Source organism: Panthera onca, chromosome D1, assembly GCF_046562875.1.
Source record: "Panthera onca isolate mPanOnc1 chromosome D1, mPanOnc1 haplotype 2, whole genome shotgun sequence".
Taxonomy (NCBI): Eukaryota; Metazoa; Chordata; class Mammalia; order Carnivora; family Felidae; genus Panthera; species Panthera onca.
Window position 1 is genome coordinate 49,196,888 of NC_138348.1, and position 26,250 is coordinate 49,223,137.

Consider the following 26,250-nt stretch of genomic DNA (forward strand, 5'->3'; position numbering starts at 1 on the left):
AAGGTATCATTTACATATAGTTAAATTAACCCTTTTTAGTGTATGTTTTCATGAGATATGACAAATAGAAACAATTATGTAACCTCCATCACAATCAAGTTGTATTACAATTCCATCACCCCCAAAGAAATTTTTGAGAGTTCAGCCACAGTTAAATATATCTTCCTTTTGGGATCTTGTCCAAGGGCCTTTCACTTCCCTCACTAGACCATCTGGCCTTTCCCAGGAAGTTCTTAGCCCTCAAGTTGATGGGAATAGCGAGGCCACTGTGTTCACAGTCCAAGGGAGAGGGCTGGCAACAGCACGTATAAGGCCATGTACCCAGACTCTCAAAAGAGTCCTCAACCTAGGAGGATTGAGGGGAGGAGTAGACCACCAGTGAGTCACTCCTGGGTTTGTAAAGAGGCAAAGGTACCCTATACTTACCTGTTTTTGCAACTCTGCCCTGCCTTAACCTCCTCAGGTACACACAACACACAGTTATTTACATGTGCACATACACAAAAATATCTCTAATATACATAAATACATACATATACATGATCAACCCTATGCACAAATGTTCACTGACATATAAACTCAGACATGTACATAGACATGCACATGCATGTGCTGATGAACGACTTCTGGGAAAGTTGCAACATGTGTGGACATTATCTGCAATTTGCTCTTCCTGTTGCTCAACTTCATACTTCCCCATGCCAGAAGACATCAGATGCTGCTTGATTCTGACTCTTCCTTGGGGCTTCTCTCTTGCTATAGGTTATGGTAGCTAAAGGGTGATTTCTAATTTTCAACCAATTCAGGGAGTTTGTGTCATTGAGAGACAGAACGAGCCTGATGCTCATTATGAATGAGATATTGGGGGCTGGTGGGACAATAGGGCATGGGAAAGTAAAGCCTGTGTGACTTCTTTTGTAGACGTGGATCACTGTGCAGAAGCAGCTGGCTGCCAGAGATGGCTGTGAGGGTATCAGTCTATATCTAGCTGAATTTGTGTCTCTAGTCTTAAGAAAGCCCATATTGTAAAGCTTACATTTCTCTGGATCATCAATAAGATGGTGCACATGGTGAATTTTGCACATGGTGAACTCTTCTCTGAGCATTGGAGAGCATTTTGAGCACCTGTGGGTTCATCAGCTGATCTTTCTTGAATACTCCTCAGCTGTGAGCTGGGGAATGGGCAGGTTCTACTTGGGTGGAGTCAAGTTAATTCCGGTCTTGCTAGAGGAAGTGCCCCTGCTAGTATAGGCCATAGACTATTTCTGGAAGGATAAACAAAGCATTGTGAACATTGATTGCTTTGGGGGAAGGAAACTGAGTAGCTGGTATCAAGGCCCTGTTTGGTGAGATGGGGAGGGCTCTGGGAGTTCTCAGTGGAAGACCCTTAGAAGAGGCAGGGCATGAGCTCAGCCCTGAATGGGGTCAATAAGTGAAGGAGGACAATTAATCTGGTATTAGCTTAGAATCCAACATTGGCCCTACCTCCTTTTCAGAGGTTCTACATAGAACCAAAGCAAGAATGTATAGATGAAAAGGTTAGGGAGGTTGTCCCAACCTTCTTGCCTATCTAGTATGTCAGGCCAGCAGAGGGTACTCATATTTGCCTGGCACAGTGTCCCACAACTTGCTTTTCCCTTTGGGCCCAGGACAGGCCTAGCTTAGAAGGAGAAGGTGGGGATGCCCCTGTTCCCTGAGTTTTTTGTGGACAAAGACCATTGACCCAGTGATTTTTGGACCCACATAGCTTTTCCTTTTGGAATTACAAGTCTGAGTTGGAGCAGCAGGGCCCTGTTCTAAAGCCTGAACTGCTAGGGGTGTTATCAGGGAGGGTCAGGGAGAAGGTTTTATACATGTTTGCTGACACAAATCAGAGAAAATGAGATGGGAAAGGAGGTGCAGGGCAGGAGCTATAAACATGTGGTTCACTTTGGACTTTCCAAATTCTGAGGGGGGATGGGTAATGGACACTTTGGTCCCAAGGAGGGTGGCCGCTTGGAAAATAGTGAACAGTAAGGCTTGACTAGAGATATAGATGGTGTGAAGGGAGATTCTTGGAAGAATAATAGGATGGGTGGGTTGAGCCTGGATCAAAGAGAGCCTTAACGGTCACACTAGAAAGAGTTAGTATCCTACTAGCAATTTAGCATGACCAGAGTTACATGGATGGCACATTAATCTTGTGTGAGTAGGAGAGACCGGAGAAAGGGGATGGCATTTAAAAAGTTTTAATATTATTTATTTTTGAAGAGATGATACATTAAAATGGTTTAAAACTCAAAAAGTACAAAACAATATAAGATGAAACGTTTCCCTTCTATTTCTTATCCCAGCCATTCAGTTTCCTTCCCTAGGAGTAACCAACTTCAATAATGTCTTATTTTTCCAAAAATAGTATTATGTGTATACAAGAAAGAAAGTACATAGTTCTTTTATTTTCTCTTTTTTACACAGACACTAACATATTATACACCCTTCTTTTTCTTACATGTTTCATCTCATTTAATTAATGCAGCAAACATGTAAGCCAGTAATATCTCTATTTTACAGATGAGGCAATCGAGGCATAGAGGGGTTAAAAATTTACCTAAAATTACAGATTTTATAAATGGTAAAGTTGAGATTTGAACGTGGAGAGTCTGATTTCAGAGACCCATATTATTATAGGAATATATTATAATATCAATATTTATTGCACCAAAAATCCTAGTGGTAAAATTTATAAATCAGGAAACTGATCCCTTTCACATCAACTAAGAAGTGCTATCTTAGCATAAGTGTCTGTAAGGTAATTTTCAATTATTGACAGAATTTTCAGTTCTAGTAAGAGCTGTCTTTCGTCTGTCTCACCTAGAGCCTTCTGGTCGCAGACCTCCTCCGAGAAGTTTCCTGTCCATAGCAGAGGCTCTTCAGGTTTTCCTCGGTCATTAGGTTCACAGTCTCAGTCCATTTGAGGAGGAACATTGGTATTATAGCAGCAGCATTTACTAAGGAACTTGATCCTGTACAGAAACTTTTCATCGATAGGATTAGAGAATACAGAACTAAGCACAGGCATCTGGAGGACGTGTTGATATTGGCCCAGAGTACCAGCAAGAGCCGGAGAGGGAGTTTTTCAAAACTTAACCAAATGTATGGTAAAGCAGACATGAATACATTCCCTAACTTCACATTTGAAGATCCCAAATCTGAAGCCATTGAAAAACTCCAGTCCTGAAGAAATAATGTAAAATTTATTTGGTAATTTGTCCTAGATTAGTTGCACAACTGGTCAGAAGTATCAGAATAAATATGTATTTCTCAACTGTCAAAAAGAAATAAAAAGCTGTCTTTCAATACATGAGTTTATTTTCTCTACATTAAAAAAAAAATTCTCTGATGGGGCGCCTGGGTGGCTCAGTCGGTTAAGCATCCAACTTCGGCTCAGGTCATGATCTTGGTGGTTCAGGGGTTTGAGCCCCCCCATTGGGCTCTGTGCTGACAGCTTAGGGCCTGGAGCCTGCTTTGGATTCTATGTCTCCCACTCTCCCTGCCCTTACCCTGCTCATACTCTGTCTCTCTTTCTCTCTCAAAAATAAACGCGAGTGTGTAAGGGTCAGAGAGAGAGGGGAGACACAGAATCTGAAGCAGGCCCCAGGCTCCGAGCTGTCAGCACAGAGCCCGACACAGGGCTCAAACCCATGAGCTGCGAGATCATGACCTGAGCTGAAGTCAGATGCTCAACTGACTGAGCCACCCAGGCACACTTACTTTTTCATTTTTAAAAACTAGTGTCCAGGAAGTAAGTTCAGAACAACTAACTAAATAAAGATGAGTTACCTTGAAATTCCATTATTTTTCCAAATGTGGGATTTTTCTCGATTTAAAAATTTGTGGCAAAATAAATGTACGTAACATAAAATTTACCATATTAATAATGTTTAAGTGTACAGTTCAGTGGTATTAAGTACATTTATAATGTGTAACCATCACCACCGTCCATCTCTAAAACTCTTTTCATCTTGCAAAATGGGAACTCTATACCCATTCAATAATGACTTCTCACTCATTCTTCTCTCCCCTGGCAACCACCATTCTACTTTCAAGTCCCTAGGATTTTGACTAGTCTAGGTAACTCAAGTAAGTAGAATCATATAGTATTTGTCTTTTTGTGACAGGCTTATTTCATCTAGTGTAATGTCCTCAAAGTTCATCCATGTTGTAGCATGTGTCTTCTTTTCCTTCTTTTTAAGGCTGAAAAATATTCCATTGTGTATATATACTACATTTCAGCTAGCCATTCATTCATGGATGGACATTTGGGTTGCTTTCACATTTTAGCTATTATACACACTGTTTTGCACTTGCTTTTTACATTAACAGTGTATCTTGGATATTTTTCCACATCAGTACACAATGTGTCTCCTTTTTTTATCTTTCCTTCTTTTTATTTTTTTGTTTTAGAAAATACTTCAATTTTTTGCACAAACTGTAGTTTCTTTGACTTGTCCCCTATAGCTGGATATTTGGATTGTTACACATTGGTTTTGTTTTTGTTGCTACATACTATGATATATATATTTACTTATCTCTCTATCTATCTAAATATGATCCATCATATATATGATCCAAGATACACCAATGACCTCATTCCATCCTTCAAAGCAGGGTTTGGCTCTGCTGTTGGGCTGATCTGTTGTGATCATATCCTCCTTCCCCTTTACTTTGCTATTGCTTTTTCAGGCTACAGGCTCACAAGGTACGGCCCTGCTGTTCCTACATTCCTTCAGGGCAGAGCCAACATTCAAGGGAGTAATAAAAAGGTAAATAATTTGGTGTCCCTTCAAACTGTTTTTTTTTTTTTTGCAGGAATTCTCTTTTTTAAAAATTTTTTACTTTTAGAAAATTTTTTAAAGTATTTTTTTATTTTTTAATTACATCCAAATTAGTTAGCATATAGTGAAACAATGATTTCAGGAGTAGATTCCTTAATTCTCCTTACCCATTTAGCCTGTCCCCCCTCCCACAACCCCTCCAGTAACCCTCAGTTTGTTCTCCATATTTATGAGTCTCTTCTGTTTTGTCCCCCTCCCTGTTTTTACATTATTTTTATTTCCCTTCCCTATGTTCATCTGTTTTGTCTCTTAAAGTCCTCATATGAGTGAAATCATATGATTTTTGTCTTTCTCTGACTGACTAATTTCACTTAGCATAATACCCTCCAGTTCCATCCACGTAGTTGCAAATGGCAAGATTTCCTTCTTTTTGATTGCCGAGTAGTACTCCATTGTGCATATATATATATATATATATATATATATATATATATATATGTGTGTGTGTGTATATACACACATATATATATATATCACATCTTCTTTAACCAATATCCATCTATCTTTCCATACTTTGGCTATTGTTGATAGTGCTGCTATAAACATGCGGGTACATGTGTCCCTTCGAAACAGCACACCTGTATCCCTTGGATAAATGCCTAGTAGTGCAATTGCTGGGTCGTAGGGTAGTTCTGTTTTTAGTTTTTTGAGGAACCTCCATACTGTTCTCCAGAGTGGCTGCACCAGCTTGCATTCCCACCCTTCAAACTAGTTTAAAATACTTGTTGAGGTGTGCCTGGCTAGTTCAGTCAGTAGAGCATGTGACTCTGATTTTGGGGTCATGAGTTCAAGCCCCATATTGGGCACAGAACTTACCTAAAAAAATAAATTATTAAATAGATATATATCAAGCAAAAAGAACTGATTTATTAATAAAAATGGTATATTTTTTATATTAAAATGAGGGATTTATTACATTCATTGTATATATCATTGTGTTTTATTCAATGTGAATTTGTTTTTATTTCCCAGTTTTTCCACTATTGATATCATTATCTAGCAACATTCATTAAAAGTAGAGGTAACTTATAAAGTTCCAAAGTATTTTTGAAATATGCTTAGTAATTTTTTGGATTTCATATAACCAGAATGTTTCACACTTTCAGTAGCTGTTCTTTTTTCAGTTTCCTTTTATAATTTTCTGAGCCAGACAATTTTAAAGGGATTATAAGTTAGAAAGCATTGTGCTATGCTTTAATCATTATTTTCTGTAACTAAGAGAACTTTCTAATGTGTGTGTGGAGAGAGAGAGAGAGAGAGAGAGAGAAATCAAGAATGAGTGTAAGGTTTTTGCATGAGCTGAAAGAATGGGGTTTCCATTTGCTTATATGGGGAAAGAGTGTGGAAGGGGCAGCATCATGGAGACAAATCAGAAATACAATTTGGAATATGAAATGCCTTTTAGACCTCCAAACTGAGATGTTTAGAAGTCAGTTAGATATACAAATCTTGAGTTCAGGGACAAGTTCTAGGCAGAGTTAATATACATAAAGTGCTTAAAACAGTGCCTTGGAGATATATATAAAGTTTATTTATTTGGAGAGAACGTGAGTAGGGGAGAGGGGCAGAGGGAGAGAGAGAATCACAAGCAGTCTCCATGCTCAGTGCAGAGCCCAACAAGGGGCTCGATCCCACAACCCTGGGATCATGACCTGAGTAGAAATCAGGAGTCAGATACTCAACTGACTGAGCCACCCAGGTGCCCCTCAATCTTTTATATTATGGATAGTGCTTTCTGTAACTTGTTTACAAAGTCCCTACCCAGAGGTTAGAAATGTATTTGTTAATATTATCTTTAGAAGATTTAAACTTTTGTTCATGACATTTATAACTTCTTAATACATCTCAAGTTGATTTTTGTTCTGGAGCCTTTCCTCTACATGCTTGATTCAGAGATCTAGGCTCCTTCTGTCTTCTGTTTCACCTTTCCTTAGAACCTCAGAATTCTTCTAGCTGGTGAAAAGCCTACAAGAGAGACTGAAGCCTCATTTACTTCTTAAATACACTGACCCAGCAGTGACACACATAAATTCCTGCACATATTCCATTGGTAAGAACTAGTCACATGGCCACATCTAGATGCAAGTGGGACTGGGAAATGTTGCCATGAGCAGACAGTTGTTTCCTAGGGACAATGCCACACACTGTGTTAAGGGGAAACATGATTTTTTGAGCTACAAGGTAACTCCACAACTTTTACCATCTTCTACCGCTCTTCCCACCCCAACCCTTCCCAGCCACCTTAGGCTTCTTATAGCTCCTTGAACACTCCAGGCACACTTCTGCCTCCTGCCCTTTCCTGGAATTACCTTCCCTTACATGTTCACTTGCTCTCTCTAATGTCCTTCATTATGAAATGGGTGCCCTGGAATGCTACTTATTAAGAATGTATTATGTCCCAGATATCTGAAATTCCTTTTTTCATTGATTTTTAAAAATTAATTTAATAATCTTCAAATCAATCTTGTGAAAAAGTTAAGAATGATTATTCTTACTCCAGAGAGGTTAATTGATGTGCCTCAGTTCACACAGCTAGTAAAAGCAGGAGTGGGGATTTAAACACTAAATCTAAAGAACATCCAGCTTTGTTTTCTCTCTGACTCTCAATAGAAGCAATCACTCTGCCAAACATATTTCCTATTGGGAAGGAGATCACTTTACAATTGAGTATTCTGGGCCTCTGAGCAGTTACATTTCCCAAGGCAAATTAATACAGTTGGGGTTTTGTTTCGAATTTGTGTTTTATGAGTTGACTTGGTGTGAGAGATCTCCCAGCACCTGATTGTCTTGGATGCATTGGATAAAAAGTCTCTGGACTAGAGAGAGCACGCAAGCTGGGAAGGGGCAGAGAGAGAGGGAGACACAGAATCCGAAGCAGGCTCCAGGCTCTGAACTGTCAGCACAGAGCTTGACGCGGGGCTCAAACTGACCAACTCACCAACTCCTAACCAACTGAACCATCCAGGAGCCCCAAAAGTCTCTGGACTTTTAAACTGAGGACATTTAAGCTTTTTTTCAAGTCTTTTTCCATATCACCCTCAGTAATCATTTTAAGATGTCAGTCAGATCTTGTCATTCTTCAGCTTAAATTCCTCTAAGTTACCATTCCTCACACACACTTCACAGAGTAAATTCTCTAGCCTGGCATTTGAAGACTTTCCTGCTCTGTCCCTCTTCTCTTTCCCTGGTTTCATCCCCCTTTAATTCTCCATTTCCCATTAAAATGAATTACTTGCTGTTGCCTGAATGTACCATTTTAATCTGTCACTCCCTGTTGTTGCCCATGCTTCCTGAAACATCTTCTTTCTCTCCCTTTTTACCTGAGAAGTTCCTTTTGATCCTCTGGAACTCAGGTCACATTATACCTCCTTCTGGAAACCTTCCCTGACCATCTCCCAACCTGGGGAGATGCCCAGATGCCTTGTAATTATTTAGCTCCCTAATCCCCCTCTACTGTCTGTGTCTCCAACATACAGGATGGGGGAGGATTATTCATATCATCCTGAATAAACTTTGTGAAGCTACTTTCTCCTCCCCACTTTTTGTCCCCTCAGTTCAGCCAGGTTACATACAGGGAGGGGCAGGTGCTATGGTTCCCAGTGATGTTGGTTGTGACCTCCAGGCCACCCTCCCCAAGGCAACCAATGCTTGAGAGAAGTACCCAGGAGAGAACCCAGGAGAGAGCCCAGGGTTAGTCCTTGGGGAAACCAGCTGCCTTCCAGAGTTCTTAGTAGCAGCCTGCCAGATCAAACCTTTTGCTGGAATAATAATAATTTATAATAATTATGGAGTGCTTTTCATGTTCCAGGCACTATTATGACCATTTTACCTGTTTGCACATTTATCTTATGTAATCTTCACAAAAACATGATGGCTGGCACCTGGAGAGTGCCCAAGGTCACATAGTAAATGACAAAGTCAGGATTCAAATCTGAGCATTCTGTTTCTAGAGCCCATGGTGGTAACCAAGATACTATATTACCTTCCTGGCTTCTGATCTCCAGTTTCCTGCCTACCTTCTACGGGAACCAAATCAGAGGGTCCCAAGACAAGGAGCAAGAAGCAAGTTTCTCTCCTCCTCATCCCCCACTTTTTCTCAGGAGGACCAGCTCAGAGATGGATCTGAGATTTCTCATAAGTAGAAAGGGAGCTCCTAAGTGGCTGGGGCCTCTGGAGGCCCTAGGAGAGAGATGAGAACAGCCTGGTGCATGGGAAAAGGCCTGGATGAGGTGGTGGGTGAGGGAGTTGGGAGCTGGCAGCGAGCCCAGGATTCTAGTCCGGGTTTTGTCTCTTAGACTCTATATAAAGTTGGGGGGAAGTCTTTGCTTCTTTCTGAGCCTTAGTTTTCCCCATTTGTAAAACAAGGGTAAATACTGGACTGGCTGATCCATCTCCACCAAGAGGGGGCATCTTCAGCTCTCCTGCCCGAGGAAAGGGCAGGGCACGGAAGCCAGGGAGCAGGGGCAGGGAGAAGACGCTATCTGGGGTCTAGGTCTAGTCTGGAGATGGGACCAGGTGGGGTGTTGAGCTCAGTCTTGCGACCCCATTCCTGTGACAGGGCCGGTTAAGGAGGAGACGTCTGGACCGCCAAGTAGGAGGAAGAGGTGGGGGGACAGAACGTGGGCCAGGCTCTCGGCTCTGCAGGATGCGCCCACTCATCCCTCACCTCCTTATCCTCTCAAAAGGAGTCGCAGCCTGTAGAAGGTAGCGGTTGCCGGCGACCCGGCAGTGGCCGGCGGCGCTGCGGCTGCCGCCTGGGAAGCTGCCGCCCTCCGGGCCCGAAGAGCATCACGTCATCCTTTCCGCCAGGCTCCCGCCCCCCTCCCCGACGGCGCCTGCGCAGGCGCGGCGGGAGGGGGTCGCGGTGGGGGCTCTCTCCTCAGCGCTTTCCGCCCTTCTCCAAGCTCGCTCGGGTCGCGGAGCTCTCGGCGGGCGGCAGCGGCGGCGGCGCAGAGAGGAAGGCGTCCAGGATGCGGCGCGGGGCGGCCCGGTGCCCCCCTGACCCGTCACGGCAGCCGCGGCGGCCGCGGGGACCGGGCCAGGGCCGGGGGCGGAGGCCCGAGCCGCGGTAGCGGCGGCGGCGGGAGGGGCAGCCTGAGGGCGGACGGGCGGGCGCCCTGGTGCGGGGGCTCCGCACTCCGCACGGCCCGGCCCGGCTCGGCCCCGGCGCCATGAGCGGCGGCGGCGGCGGCGGCGGAGGGGGCTCGGCGCCCAGTCGTTTCGCCGACTACTTTGTCATCTGCGGGCTGGACACCGAGACCGGGCTGGAGCCGGACGAGCTGTCGGGTGAGTGCGCGCGGAGCCCCGTGCTGCCTCCCTGCGCCCACTGCGGCCCGGGACCCTCGAGGAAACCTCCCCGCTTTGTCCCGGGATCTGGGCGAGGGCCGGTCCGCAGGACCCACGGCTGGCGCGGAGGAAGGGGGCATCGGGCTGGAGGTGGGGAAGCGAGGTTAGAGGCTTTGAGCCGCGAGGTGTCCGAACGGCCCCTCTGCTTCTCTGCGCGTTGTCCTGTAGTAGGGGACGAGGAGGAGAGGGAAGCGTTGTGTGATCTGTCTGGTGAAGGTAGAGTGACTTAGTACAAGATAAAGGTAAGCTTGTTCTCGAACACCCGTTAGGTGAGGGAAGAAGGTATTTCACGATTAGTGCAAGTAAGTTCTACCCAGACTTTTAAAAAAACCAAGGAGAGCAAAACAGAAACTTGGTGAGTTTTTCTGGCCCCTTCCCAAGAAGCCAGTTCCTCAAAACCAGCCCTGGGATGGGCCCCCTGTTTGATAGGACATGAAGTAAAGTTGAGCCATGAAGTGAAGTTGAGCCACACGAAGAAGGGTAAGAACTCTCTTAGTTCTAGAAGGTCCTCTACCCCGAGGCTGTGCCTCTTTTTATGAAAAGTAATTGGTGGCCTTTTATGAGATCAGTGTCATTTGTGAATAAAAGCGCAGCAACCTAGTGGGAGAGTCTGGGTTGGGTCGTTAGGCTTCTCAAGTCATCTTTCAAAGAGGAAGTGGTAGGGGAGCGAAGATGGGGCCCAGATCAGATTTGGTAAGAATTGCAGAAGAATGTCATAATTGTAAAATCCCCATGAATTCCACTGCACTGTCATTGGAGCCTTTGAATTGCAACAGTTTTGAAAAAGTTTTTGTCTGGAGTGTCCAGTTTGTAGGTGTCATGTGAGTGGAGGTTTGTTGTTGTCATCCTGACTTGAGAGGGGATACCCCCTTTCCAGTGCTCTGTCATGATGTATTCACTTAAGTTTCCTGAGATTATGCTGTTGACTAATTTTACTTTGTTTCAGAGATAATGGGACAGGGTTGTTGGTTTATTTTTTAATTTTTTTTAATTAAAAAATTTTTTTTATGTTATTTATTTTTGAGAGAGACAGAACACGAGCGGGGGAGGGGCAGAGAGAGAGGAAGACACAGAATCTGAAGCAGGCTCCAGGTTCTGAGCTGTGAGCACAGAGCCTGATGAGGGGCTCGAACTCACCAACAGTGAGATCATGACCTGAGCCAACGTTGGAGGCTCAACTGACTGAGCCACCCAGGCACCCGTTTGTTTATTTTTGTCACCAGAAAAATTTCTATGTTTCTTATGAAAAAAAAAAAAAAATTAGGTGCATACTTCAAGTGACAAAAATAGATCATCTTTTAAAAAACATGATAAATTGATGACTTTTATCAAGGTCAAAACAAATATTATTTTCTCAAATTTATAGCAGATGGAAAAGAATATCATGAAGCAGTAATGCCGTTAATACTAGGCCTTTTGTTGGGGTTGCTTTAGTGTTTCAAGTTCACTCTTTTAGGTCTTTAAATTCTTATAATAAAGATGCTAATTTTTCATCTCTGTTTCGTATTTATTAAATTTTTGACTTTATGATGTAGTTGTTGGAATTCAGTTCATGATGTTGGAGTGGGGAGGGACCTCAGAGAGGAAAATGAGCCCCAGGAAGGACAGTAGAGCCTACATCCTGTTACTTAATTGGCTGACTTTTGGTTCAGTGCTCCTTACACTAAGCTGCATCTCTGCCTGGCTGGGTCTTTAGAAAACGCAAACATGTTGAGAAAGAATAAAAATAACAAAGTTGTCTCCAGTGAAAGAAACTTTAAAGTGGTGGAATAAACAAGTGTTATTTTTATACTGTGCTTTTCAGTGTCTATTAAATTATATAGAAACTTGATTTTAGAAAATAAAGAGAATGGTTTGCAAATGATAAAGCATAAGAATGAAGCCGGGAAGTGATTTGTTAGAGCATGGATTTTGCGGTTAATCATTCCCCCTCTGCAATACATTGGCTATCTTGGTGACTAGCGGCAATTTAGGTAACTGCTGGCATCTTCATGTATAAAACAGGTAAAGTAAATAAAAAGCATCTCATCAAGTAGACCCTCAAAAACGTTACTTTTCTTTTAGCGAATATCTGTTAATTATCTGTTTTTTCAGCAAGCTAAAATTATGTCCCTGTGAAAGCTTGGGAGAATAAAGAAAAGGCGATCAATTGTATAAAATGTGTGAAGGAAGGGTATTTGTCTTTTTAAATGTGGTTGCAGTAGTGGAATGCCAAGACCATTTATTCAGTAGGTGGCCTTTGTTCGAATAGGCACTGATTGAAGGATTTCTTTTTTCCTTCATTTCATTTCTGGTGAGTTGGTAGGGGAATCTGGACTACCCAGAGGGAATCTGAATAAAATAAAACAGAATACAAATAGCTCTATGCAGGTCAGTATTGAGACTCTCCAGGGTGTATTTTCTCTCCTTAGCGAGCCTTATAGCTCCCAAACTGATGATGTCATAGTAAGTGAAACTATAGTAAATTGTGAACTGTACCCAGGTTCTTTAGGGAGGTATGAGGAGTCTATATTCTCTCCAGGCAAATTAAGTTCTATACCTCACATAGCTTCTATGCTTTTAAAAAAGTGAATCCTGAACAAGCAAATCAAAGACATTCAGTGTTCCTTAGTTTTGTGGAGAAGGATTAAGATTCATTCTCTGGTTGCAACAATAAGCAGAGAGCTTAGATTCAATCTCTGGTTGCAACAATAACCATAGAGCTTGCTGTGTTGAATATAAACTCAAATCATTGGATTTTATAGGAGTCTCTCCCTGTCACCTCTTCCCCTTTTTTGCAGATTTAAGTATTTAGGCAAGTCATTTAGTTACTTGTTGTGCAGGGAACTGAGGAAGGTAAGAAAATTGTTTTCTTTCTGGTTAGTTGAGGAAGTATTTTGGGTTGTGAAGAGAGGAAGGTAATCAATGAATGAATCCTAAGTCTAGCCAACTTTAGGAAATAGTATCTGCTTGTTGGCTTTTTGAGCTTGTCGGATAGATAAGCAAATCTGTAAGAATTGCTTTCAATCTACGTTTTCATTACTGTTGGCCCAGCCTAAGTGGGGAGGCAGATGGCAGTAGAGTCCATTCCCACTCTTATCCTTTGATGGATGGGTGTCCTGGGCATCTTTGTTTCTCCCTTTTCTTCTTATAGTCACCACCACTGACTGCAGGAGAAGGCTTACCATGAGATAGGATTCCTGAGTTTACTTTCCCTGTTTCTGAGTGAGAATTAAGATTCCAGAATACTTGCGACCTGTTTTTTACCTTTTTTAAGTTCCTCTGAACTACCTGTGCCCAGCGTTGAGATGTAAGTTTTCTTGGTTCTTGCATCCACTACTCCAGTTGTCCCAGGCTCTGAGCAAAGGACTTTGCCAAGAATTGAGAAGGGCTTGGGAATATAGAAATGAGACTGGCCAGTATCCTGTATGAGCCTATTTAGAACACTGAGAATACACTGAAATCATCTCTTAATGTCACCGTTTGAAGAGAGGAAAAAATGTTTACTGACTAGGAAGGTCAGAGGCCTGGTGAGATCATACTCCTCCTTAACCATATTGAGCAATGAATTTAGAACATTAAGAATCATGGCATGTCAAACATGGAAGCACTCTTCAAGAGATTATATAACCTTATGATTTTACAGATGAAGAAACTGAGGACCTGAGAAAGAATATTTTTCTCCCTTGCCACGTTTCATTCTTCTTTTCTGCTACTTGAGTGATGCTTTGAAGCAATCCATTGAGTAGAGGGGACAAATAAAAAGACAAGTAAAATATTTGTTTGGCAGGGGCAGGAGCAGACATTATGTCAGTTTTTCTAGTACAGGTTTCTGTTTCTTTTTTTTTTTTTAATGTTTATTTATTTTTGACAGAGAGAGAGAGAGAGACAGAGCATGAGTGGGGTAGGGGCAGAGAGAGAGGGAGACACAGAATCCGAAGCAGGCTCCAGGCTCTGAGCTGTCAGCACAGAGCCTGATGTAGGGCTCGAACTCACAGACCACGAGATCATGACCTGAGCTGAAGTCAGACGCTCAACCGACTGAGCCACCCAGGTGCCCTGGTTTCTGTTTTATGTTAAGAAAGAATACTGTGTGTGATTCTCATGAGAGATATCTTATTTTTTTTAGCTTTTTCTTTTCATATAATTTCACACTGAACATTCACATGAATAGTAGAAAGATCTCAACATATCCTTTTTCCAGATTCACTGATTAACATTTTGCTCCATTTGTTTTGTTTTATCACTTGTATGCATATGTTCTCTCTCCTTAACATATATATAAACAACTTCATTGAGATATAATTCATCTACCACATAATTCACTTATTTAAAGTGTACAACTGAGGGATCCCTGGCTGGCTCAGTTGGAAGTGCATGCAGCTCTTCATCTCTGGGTCGGGAGTTTGAGCTTCATGTTGGATGTAGAGATTACTTAAACTTAAAAAAAATATATATATATATATAATTGAGTAATTTTTTAGTATATTCACAGAGTTGCTCAATCATGAATGTAGTCAGTTATTTATCACTGGTGCTCCTCCCCACCCAAGGCCCATACCCATTAACAGTCACTCCCCATTTCCTTCCAACTCTCTCTCAGTCCTAGCCAACCACTAATCTACTTTTGGTATCTATAGATTTGCCTATTCTGGGCATTTCATATAAATGAAGTCATATATGGTCTTCTGTGACTGGCTTTTTTCATTTAGTACATTTTTAAGGTTAATCCATGTTGTAGCATGTATTGGTATGTTATTTCTTTTTATGGCTGAATAATATCCTGCTGTATGAATATACCATGTTTTATTTATCCATCAGTTGATGGGCATTTGAGTTGTTTATAGTTTTTGATCACTATGAATAATGCTGTGAACATTTGTATAAATTTTTTTTTAATTAATTAATTTCAGTAGGGCCCACACCCAGTGTGGGGCTTGAACTCGCAACTCTGAGATCAAGAGTTATATGCTCTACCAACTAAGCCATCCAAGTGCCCCACATTTGTGTACTTGTTTTTGTGTGGACATATATTTGCATTTCTCTTGGGTATATACCTGTGAGTGGCATTGTTGGGTCATATGGCATCTGTTTAACCTTTTGAGAAATTGCCAGACTGTTTTCCAGACCAACTATACCAGTTTACATTCCCACTAGCAGTGTATGAAGATTCTACTTTCTCCATGTCTTCACCAACACTTATTATCTTTATTTTTGATTATGGGCATCCTGGTGGGTGTGAAGATACCTCATTGTAGTTTTGATTTACATATGCATGCTGGCTAAGAAGGATATCTTATATTAAAAAAAAAAAAAAAAAAAAAAAAAAGGCTATTTCTTTCCAGAGATGAAGTGGCTGTAAAAAGTTTGATGAGCCAGGTTCAAACAGAGAGCCAATACGAGTTATTTATTTTTTATTTTTTTAATTTTTACTTACTTATTTATTTATTTATTTAAAAACCATCCAGAGGTATGTATGTATGTATGTATTTATTTATTTATTTATTTATTTTTAATGTTTATTTTTGAGAGAGACAGAGACAGAATATGAGTGGGTCAGGAGCAGACAGAGAGGGAGACACAGAATCTGAAGCAGGCTCCAGGCTCTGAGCTGACAGCACAGAGCCCGACACGGGCTTGAACTCTCGAGCTGTGAGATCATGACCTGAGCCGAAGTCAGATGCTCAACCGACTGAGCCACCCAGGCAGCCCCGAGTTTTTTTTTTTAAGGTTTATTTATTTTTGAAGGAAAGAGAGACAGAGCGTGAGCAGGGGAGAGGCAGAAAGAGAGGGAGACATAGAATCCAAAGCAGGTTCTAGGCTCTGAGCTGTCAGCACAGAGCCCATTGTGGGACTCACGAACCATGAGATCATGACCTGAGCCGAAGTCAGAAGCCTAACCGATTGAGCCACCCAGGTGCCTCAAACTAATTTTTATTTTATTTTTATTTTCCTCTACCAGTCTGTCAATTCTGTGCAGATTCTCTTATGGTCATTGTATAAAGGGTTCTCTGCTCTGAATCCCAGACTCCTAACTGAAGCAAAACTCAAATCCTGATAGCTTACCTTAGGCATCTTTGATAACTTACAGAGGTCAAGGTTGCTATAACAAGAGATTTCCTAAGTTAGTCATGTATTTCCTTTTTTAAAGTAGAATAAAGGAGAGGTGAAGAGAAGAGACCAACACACAGAAAGCAGAGCAGTCCAAGGCAGTTTAAAATTACATGCTAAATTTAGTTGTAGAGACTGTATATTTTTCTTTTAATTTTTTTAAATGTTTATTTATCTTTGACAGAGAGAGAGAGAGACAGAGCATGAGCAGGGAGGGTCAGAGAGAGAGGGAGACACAGAATCTGAAACAGGCTCCAGGCTCCGAGCTGTCAGCACAGAGCCCGACGCGGGGCTCGAACTCAACAAACCGCGAGATCATGACCTGAGCCAAAGTCGGAGGCTCAACCGACTGAGCCACCCAGGTGCCCCAAGACTGTATATTTTTAAACAGAACCTCACTTTGCACTCCCTCAGGTGTGGAGGATCACACTGAAAGTAAGTGGATTTTGCTTGAATGGCATTAAAGCCTTACTCTTCTCTTCTTAGAAGGAAATCCTGAGTCACAGTGTTTGGTGCTTAAACCAAATTCTCTTAGACTCTGCTTGGTCCTTTCTTCCTTCCTAGATTAGAAATAGTTTTCTTTGCCTAAGGCGTCCTTTGGCAACACCCATTTCCAGTTTTATGTCTTTTGTAAGCTTGTTTTCTGGCTGACTCTGGCAGACGGAATTCTTGGACTTGGCTCCTTAATTCCCTGTTGCTATCCCTGGATATGAATTACTGTCAAGAGGTCTTACAAGTCTCTCAGAAACCTAGGTACACATGAGGGAACCTGCTGGATATGGCATAGGATCCAGCAAAAGAGTGAAAGACTTACTTTTTAGAAGCTGGTAACTTCTTAGGGAATTTAGTGCTTACACATAGGCTTTTATTGTTAGATTTTAAGCTGAGTTCTCAAAAGTTAACTAAAAAAATTTTTTTAATGTTTGTTTATTTTTGAGAGAGAGACAGCATGAGTGGGGAAGGGACAGAGAGAGAGGGAGACACAGAATGTGCAGCAGGCTCCAGGCTCCCAGTTGTCAGCACAGAGACTGACTTGGGCTCAAACCCACGAACTGTGAGATCATGACCTCAGCTGAAGTTGGATGCTCAACTGACTGAGCCACCCAGGTGCCCCTAGTTCTCAAAAGTTACTAAGTGAGGCAGATATTGGACATATGTCTGTGTTCCAGATGTTCTGTGATGACTGATTTTAGTTTGGAGTATATGGAGTCCTGAACTGTAAATTTAGGAGTGACAGAGTCTTATTATGGTAGAAAATGAGAGCATATGCCAGCACTCAAGCCATTTTCAGTATGCTCCCAGAGGTTCAGATATGACTCCATGAAGTAAGATGGAAACAGGTATAGGTATAGTTTAGATTATCAGGTTTCTCAGATATTATACTTAAGATATTTGCTTGATGGTGATCCATGGAATCTGTCATAGTTTCCTATTAAAGAGAGCCAGGTTAGTAATATTTTTTTGTTCATTAGTGTGATGGGTAAGTCGGGTCAGACTTTTGCTAGGCCATCTGTTTGTTATCTACTGTATGGGCTGAACTAACTGGGTTAGTCTATTTTTTTTTTTTTTAAGTTTATTTATTTATTTTGAGAGAGATAGAGCAAGCAGGGGAGGGGGAGAGGGAGAAGGAGAGGGAGAGAATCCCAAGCAGGTTCCACACCACCAGTGCAGAGCCTGATATAGGGCTTGAGTTCATGAACTGACATTTTGACCTGAGCCAAAACCAAGAGTTGGATGCTTAACCAACTGAGCCACCAGGGACCGCTAGCTGAGTTAGTCTAAAATAGAGTTTCATGGAGTGCTGAGAGGCCTCAATAGGGAGAAGGTCTTTGGAGGTTCCTCTTGTTAAGCTTCATTCCTCTGTGAGTGTGGGATTCCTTGACTTCTAAACTATTTCTAGTTGGCACAACACACTAAAAAATGAGCATGCATTCATTAATATTGGTCATAGAATTTAAAAAGTCAGAGCTAGAAATCAGAGATAGTCTAGCCACCACTTGTGGCAGATGGTAATGATTAATATTTGCAAGTGACTTCATAGTTTTGCAGTGTACTTTTAAGTAGTTTTTTAATTTTTTCAGCGCCACTCGAAAAAAAAATTTTGGTCCATTGTTACCCAACAAGTTGGAAAGAACTATTAGAATCCAGGTCTTCTGTCTCCTGTCACACCATTGATGAGATTATTGTTTTGAGTCATAGATTTGGGAAAACTGAAGCAATGGCTTAATCATTGAATAGCAAGAGTTTTATATGATTTGGCCTCTTTAATTCAGTCCCCAGCCCACACTGCAGTAGAGGAGCTCTGTCAGAAGAAGAATCAGGTCACTCATTTTCTGAATTGTAGTTAAGGCTGGTTGTTATATATATATTTTTTCAAGTCTACCCCACTCTTAATCAGTTCTGAAAATGTTTTTCATAGATCAAGTAGTTACCAAGGCTTTATTTCTAAGAAGCTCCCTTTTTTCGTGTGGCTATTTCAGGATGTTTAATGCTTCTTTGTCTGAGGTTTCTTTTCTTTGAAAAAAAAAAAAAAAAAGGTTTGCATCTGTTAGCCACAGAAATCCCTCAGTAGAGGCTGTAGTTTGTATATTTTGTGGTTGTAGTTTGTGTGCTGGCTGTGACTTTTGGTTTACCACATTCATTCATTCATTCATTCTTTATTTATTTATATTGTTTATTTTGTTTTTGAGAGAGAGAGTGAGAGCATGGGAAAGGCAGAGAGAGGGAGACACAGAATCTGAAGCAGGCTCCAGGCTCTGAGCTGTCAGCACAGAGCCTGATGCCGGGCTCGAACCCATGAACTGTGAGATCATGACCTAAGCCAAAGTCTGATGTTTAACTGACTGAGCCACCCAAGTGCCCCCCCACCCTGCTTTTTTTTTAAGTTTATTTATTTTGAGAGAAACAGACACAGCATGGGTGGAGGAGGGGCAGAGAGAGAGGGAGAGAGAGAATCCCAAGCAGGCTCCGTGCTGCCAGGGCATAGCCCGATGCGGGGCTCAAACCCATGAACCGTGAGATCATGACCTGAGCTAAAACCAAGAGTTGGACACTTAACCAACTGAGCCACCTACATGCCCCAGTTTATCATATTCTGTATAATGAAAGAGTATGATGGGATACAACAAAGAAAGTTTCAGAATTCTTAAAGGCAGGAAGAGATGAGGAGATGATTTAGAAATAATAATCATAAGCCATGATTTATAACATAAGTGAATAAAACCAATTTATAACAAATTACATGCATTTTTATTATCATACTTTAGAATTACTTTCCAGGAATGTCAAAGGATTTGGTTCTTTTCCCCATTGTGTTGTCTCTGATGCCCTTTTCCTCTTTTTGCTTTTGTACTTTTAAAATAATGGCCCCCCAACCCTGTTTTAGCCTAGTTGTGAAGATAGATATTATTGTTAGATTGTTGAAGGAAACTAGAGATTTTATTTTAGGTGAGTTAGGTGTCTCTTCTTGTTTTTCCCAAAGTCTTTATTTGGCAATGACCATTAAAAAATTTCTTCTTATTTTTTTTTTGCTGATTCTAAAAACTATAGGTCATTATAAAAAAACATTACAGAACAATGTTATATTGGGGCACTGGGGTGGCTCAATTGGTTAAGCGTCAGACTTTTGCTTTTGGCTCAGGTCATGATCTTATAGTTTGTGAGTTCAAGCCCCATGTCAGACTCTGCACTGATGGTGTGGATCCTGCTTGGGATTCTTCCTCTCTCTCTGTCCTTCCCCTGCTTGTGTTCTGTCTCTCAAAATAAATAAATAGAAATTTAAAAAAATAAACAAAATAAACAAAACAAATAAACAAACAAAACAAAATATTACAGAGCTATGTTACAAATTCCTTTTGTCTGAGAGTCAGCTAGACAAATTTCTTAGAAGACAGTGCTTATACATAATAGTTGCTTGATAAAAGATTTGCTCTATTAATTATGAAATGATAGAGGCTGCCTATTCAGATTTTTTTTTAATGTTTATTGATTTTTGAGAGCGAGAGAGTGATCATGAGCAGGGAAGGGGCAGAGAGAGAGGGAGACACAGAATCTGAAGCAGGCTTCAGGCTCTGAGCTGTCAGCACAGAGCCTGATGCTGGGCTCGAACCCACAAACCGTGAGATTGTGACCTGAGTAGAAGTCAGATGCTTAGCTGACTGAACCACCAGGTGCCGCCTCTCCATTTTTCTCCTGACATAAAGCATAGGACTTAACTTTTAGCATTCAAGCCAAGCTTCCACAACTTTTCTAAGTGCTGAGTAAGTGAAGAAATGTGGAGGTCAGTAGAAGAGAGGAATAGTATTGATTGTTTTCCCATACTCAAAAAGTCCAGGGCCAAAGTCAGGTGTAGCAGTAAGATGGTGATGGAAGAGACATTTTGTACTGCATTCCCATTGTTTTATAAATTTTAATTTATAAAGCTGAATTTTAGGGGCACTTGGGTGGCTCAGTTGGTTAAGTGTCTGACTTCAGCTTAGGTCATGATCTCATGGTTCGTGGTTCGAGCCCCATGTGAGTCTTCGTTGACAGCTTAGAGCCTGGAACTTGCTTTTGGTTCTGTGTCTTCCTCTCTCTCTGCCCTTCCTCTGCTTGCACTGTCTCTCTCTCAAAAAACAAATAAACATTAAAAAAATTTTTTTAAGCTAAATTTTATAATAGTTAAGATGAACCTGATTTTTTTTTTTTTTTTTAAATGAATCTGGTTTTAATTTGTTTAACCAGTTCTTTTGACTTAGGATCACAATCTCTTGTTGGGGAAAACCAAAACAAATATCTAGAAATATCAACTGCTAAACTGACATCCATTAAATTTGCTAACTCTGAAGTTCTATATGTCCAAATAGTATTTAATCCCTTCATTGTTAGAGTTGTTTAATATTCTTCTCCTAGGCCATTTTTTTAAAGTTTACTTATTTATTTTGAGAGAGAGAAAAAAGCATGAGTGGGAGAGGGGCAGAGAGAGAGAGAGAGAGGGAGAGAGAGAGAACCCCAAGCAGGCTCCAAACCGTCAGTACAGAGCCCCGTGTGGGGCTCGAACCCAGGAATCATAAGATCGTGACCTGAGCCGAAATCAGACACTTAAATAACAGCCACCCAGGTGCCCCTCCTAGCCCAATTTTTTCACAACATCTATATGAAACACATTCTTTCCCCAGCATTTCTATTGTGTGGAAAGTAGTATTTAAGCACTTACGGTTTTATCTTTTAGGAAGGTATTTAGTGTTTTGTGAAGGATTGTTGGTCTGCTGATCCAGTTCTGTGGGCTGCTTAGCTCAGTTGGTTATGAGTGTGGTGCATTTAATGAGGCCAAGGTCATTGAGTCAGTTTCCATAAGGACCAGTTAGCTTTGTTCTATCTACGTTTGTGCTAGTCTTAGCCTGCCATCCCACTGACAAGGACACTGTAGGTCATAGGGAACACAGGAAGAAAGTGAGGTTAGAGTAGCATTTCATCCTTGTTATAATAGATGATAATTAAATTAATAAGTATCTATTGTTTATTGAGTACACTTCAATGCCAGGTGTGAGAGGGCATTATCCCCATTTTATAGATTTGGGACGTAAAGTGCAGAGAATTTAAATAATGTGCAAGAATTATATAGCAAGAATTGGAAGCCTGTTTTTTCCCTGTCTCCAAAGTCCGCTACCACAAACCTTTCTCTTACTGAAAGACCAACTTAGTGATGGGACACTTGTTTTCATAGCTGTGAGATACAATTGCTGTCTTTGAGCTAACAGTCTTCTGAGGAGTCAGGAATGTAAACCACTTAACTGCAGAAAAGGTCAGTTCCTTAAGAGAGAAGCAGATTGTGGTGTGTCCTTGGGGCTCTGGAGAGTGAACAAGTTCTGTTCTCTAGCTTTGTCGTTTATATCTTGCAAAATTTACTACCGAGGGCTTAGCTCTGGTGTGACCCCGAAAAAAAACATGGTCTCTGATTTATTCATTTGTGCAAAAACACTTGTGGACCTGTACATAAATTATAGAATCTGAGGGTTAGAAAAAACATGTTTGAAGATCATGGTATTTTTGTCTATCTAAAAATAAAACTGAGTTTAAAATACATATTTCTTATAGGGAATTTAAAAATTTTAGAAAGGTATAGAAATAAGTGACTCATAATTCTTCTATCCAGATTTAAGCTGTTAGTATTTTGATGTCTTTATGTAGTTCCTTCTAGTTTTAAACATTTTTATTGCAGTATAACTTAAACACAGATCCTAAGTATATAGCTTGATATATTTTTATATGTGTATGCATGTGTATAACCATCACCCAGATCAATTCTTTCTAGTTTTTACTATGTGTGGGTGTATGTATATATACTTTTACATATTGTGATAAAGTGAAATGTAAAATTTTGTGTTTTGATTTTTTTTAATTAATGTTGTCATGAGTTATTTCTCAATATGAAGTATTCTCTTGAAATTTTATTGATCCCAGTGAAGAGTTAATTCTAAAGAGCAGAAACTCATTCAGACAAACTGAAGTAAAAAGGGTATTTATTTCAAATTATAACATGTAATGTATTTATAAATAACATCTTAAAATATCCCACGTCAGGAACATCTGGGTGGTTCAGTTGGTTAAGCCTCTGACTCTTGATCTCAGCTCAGACCTTGATCTCTGGGTTGTGAGTTCAAGCCCTGTGTTGGGGAATTTCCTACATCAATATATAAATCTATGGAATATTTCAAATTTAATTAATTAATTATTTTTGAGAGAGAGGGCACAAGTGAGCAAGGGGCAGAGAGAAAGAGAACCCTACGAGGGGCAGAGGGAGAGAGAGGGAGGGAGAGAGAGAGAGAGAGATAGAGAGAGAGGGAGGGAGAGAGAGAGAGAGAAGCAGGGCTCACCAGGAGTCAGTTAAGGATCTGACACTTGGTTTCGGCTCAGATCATGATCTCACAGTTAGATCCAGCCCCACATCGGGCTCTGTGCTTACAGTGAGTGGAGCCTGTTTGGGATTCTCTGTCTCCTCTCTCTGCCCTTTCCCCACTCGCGATCTCTCACCGCCACTTTTTAAGATTCCAGTTTCTCTACATCTGTAATAAAATGTTCTGGTTTTTCTAAAATGTTTCCATTCTGCTAGGAGGAAAATATCTTGTTTTAATCTGAATGTAATTATTTGTGAGGCTGAGCATCTTTTCATATATTTCATGTACCTTTGTATATTCTAGGAATTACCTGTTCAGGTCTTTTGTTCATATTTCCATTGTGTTGATTATCTTTTTTTCATTCATTTGTGGAAACTGTGTATTAGGAATATTTTGTCAGGAAATAAATCAAAACTTGAAAAATGCTTGCAGTGAAAAATATATATGTACACTAGTATGTATTTATAAATTGGGGTCGTAAGAGAAGTGCAATTGTGTATATACTGCCTTTTGAATTATATGTCCATAATTTTCCCATGGTGATTAAAAATGTCTTAATTAAAAATGTTCTCGGGGTGCCTGGGTGGCTCAGTCGGTTAAGCGTCCGACTTCGGCTCAGGTCATGATCTCACGGTCTGTGAGTTCGAGCTCCGCGTCAGGCTCTGTGCTGACAGCTCAGAGCCTGGAGCCTGTTTCAGATTCTGTGTCTCCCTCTCTCTCTGCCCCTCCCCTGTTCACACTCTGTCTCTCTCTGTCTCAAAAATAAATAAACGTTAAAAAAAAATTTTCTTTTTAAATAAAAATAAAAAAATAAAAATATTCTCATGCCATTAAATATTCTTCATATATACGATTTTAAATGTTATTTAATTCCAAAGTACGGGTGAACTGTAGAATTTGTTTTTAATTTAAATCCAAGTTAGTTAAAATAGTATAATAATGATTTCGGGAATATAATTTAGTAATTTGTCATTTACACATAACACCCAGTGCTCATTCCAACAAGTGCCCTCCTTAGTGCCATCTCCCATTTAGCCCTTACCCCCACCCAACACCCGACCAGCAACACTCAGTTTGTTCTCTGTATTTAAGAGTCTCTTGTGGCTTGTCTCCCTCTTTTTTTATCTTATTTTTGCTTACCTTTCCCCCTCAGTTCATCAGTTTTGTTTCTTAAATTCCACATATGAGTGAAATCATGTATTTGTCTTTCTCTGACTGACTTATTTTGCTTAGCGTAATACACTCTATAAACTAGAATTTTTAATGATTATTTGGCACTTGGGTGATTTATACTTTTTATAAATAATTTTACACTGTATTACTTTATACAGATCTTGAGTATCTTATTGCTCTTTTTAAAAAAAAAAAGTTTATGTATTTATTTTGAGAGAGAGAGAGGGGGAGAGAGCGTGAATGAGAGAGGAACAGAGAGAGAATCCCAAGCAGGTTCTGTGCTGTCAGCACTGAGCCCAGTATGCTCAATCCCATAAACTGTGAGATCCCATGAACTTGTGAGATCATGACCTGAGCTGAAATCGAGAAAGAGTTGGACACTTAGCTGAGTCACCCAGGCACCCTTGCATCACTTAACTTTCTTTTTTTTTTTTTTTTTTTAATTTTTTTTTTTTAACGTTTATTTATTTTTGAGACAGAGAGAGACAGAGCATGAACAGGGGAGGGGCAGAGAGAGAGGGAGACACAGAATCGGAAGCAGGCTCCAGGCTCTGAGCCATCAGCCCAGAGCCCGATGTGGGTCTCGAACTCACGGACCGTGAGATCGTGACCTGAGCTGAAGTCGGAGGCTTAACCGACTGAGCCACCCAGGTGCCCCATTAACTTTCTATATAATTTTGACATGGATGCAAAGTGGAGATAGGGTAATAGTACTACATACATTATCTCATTTGGGCCTATTAGCAACCACATGTGGTAAGTTCTGTTATTCCCATTAAAAAATTTTTTTAAACATTTATTTATTTTCAAGAGACAGAGACAGAGTGCGAGTGGGGGAGGGGCAGAGAGAGAGGGAGACACAGAATCGGAAGTAGGCTCCAGGCTCTGAGCTGTCAGTGCAGAGCCCAATGCAGGGCTCGAACCTACTGTGAGATCATGACCTGAGCCGAAGTTGGACGCTTAACCGACTGAGCCACCCAGGCGCCCCTGTTATTCCCATTTTATATGTGAGGACACTGATGCACAATATGGTTAAATAACTTACGTAAGACTATTCAGCTAACAGATGGAAAGACTGGGATTCAAACTCAAATCTGTCAGAATGTTATTGAAATCAATATATAATGCAGTAAAGTGCACATATCAAAGTGCACACTGTGATGTATTTTCACAAACAGATCATACCTGTGTTTCCAGTACCCCAAAATCCTTCCTGTGCCCTTGTCAGTCAGTATTTGCTCTTTCACCTACCAAGGGTAACGTGACTTCTAACAGGATTGATTAGTTTTGCCTGTCTGTAATTTATATAAATGTAATCCAAAGCTGTGCTATTTTGTGTTTGGATTCTTTTGCACATTATGTTTGAGAGATTCATTCATATTGTTGTAAGTAGTTTTAGATTCTTACTGCTGTATAGTTTTCCATTATGTACCTGTATCACACTTTATCTCTCAGTTCTACTGTTGATGACACTGTGGGTAGTTTCTAGATTTTGAGTATTACAATAGTGTTATATTATGAACATTGCTGTATGTGGCTTTTTTGTGAACATTCCCTTTGTTCTTTTGCATGTTTACCTAGGAGTGAAATTGTTGGGTCATAGGTATATGTTCAGCTTTAGTAAGTACATGTACTGCCATACTGTTTTCCACAGTGGTTGTACCACTTTACAATCTCTCCTGCAGTGCAGTAAGTTGCTCCCTGTTCTCATCAATACTTGGTATTTTCCTTCCTTTTTATTTTAGCCATTCTGGTGGTTGTGTAGTGGTATTGCATTACTTAAATTTGCATTTCCTGGATGACTATTAAAGCTGAGCACCTCTCAAAAGTTTATCAGACATTTGTTTTTTGTTTTTTTAAAGTAGGCTTCATGCCCATTGTGGGGCTTGAAC

The 26,250-nt window shown here is 40.7% G+C and overlaps 1 protein-coding gene and 1 pseudogene across 6 annotated transcripts in view; both read left to right on the forward strand.

Moving 5' to 3' along the window:
• Window positions 1-958: 958 nt before the first annotated feature.
• Window positions 959-3,356, forward strand: LOC132660627 (ATP synthase peripheral stalk subunit F6, mitochondrial pseudogene; annotated as a pseudogene).
• A 6,325-nt stretch (window positions 3,357-9,681) lies between these two features.
• Window positions 9,682-26,250, forward strand: part of DENND5A (DENN domain containing 5A) — a 118,991-nt gene continuing 102,422 nt past the window's right edge. For 2 of the 6 annotated variants that reach the window (XM_078433190.2, XM_078433192.2), the window contains exon 1: window positions 9,682-10,160. In XM_078433190.2, the coding sequence (XP_078289316.1) occupies window positions 10,046-10,160 (115 nt within the window). In that variant the 5' untranslated portion in view covers window positions 9,682-10,045. The remainder of the gene's footprint in view (window positions 10,161-26,250) is intronic. The other 4 variants (XM_078433191.2, XM_078433195.2, XM_078433194.2 and 1 more) reach the window with 3 other exon arrangements.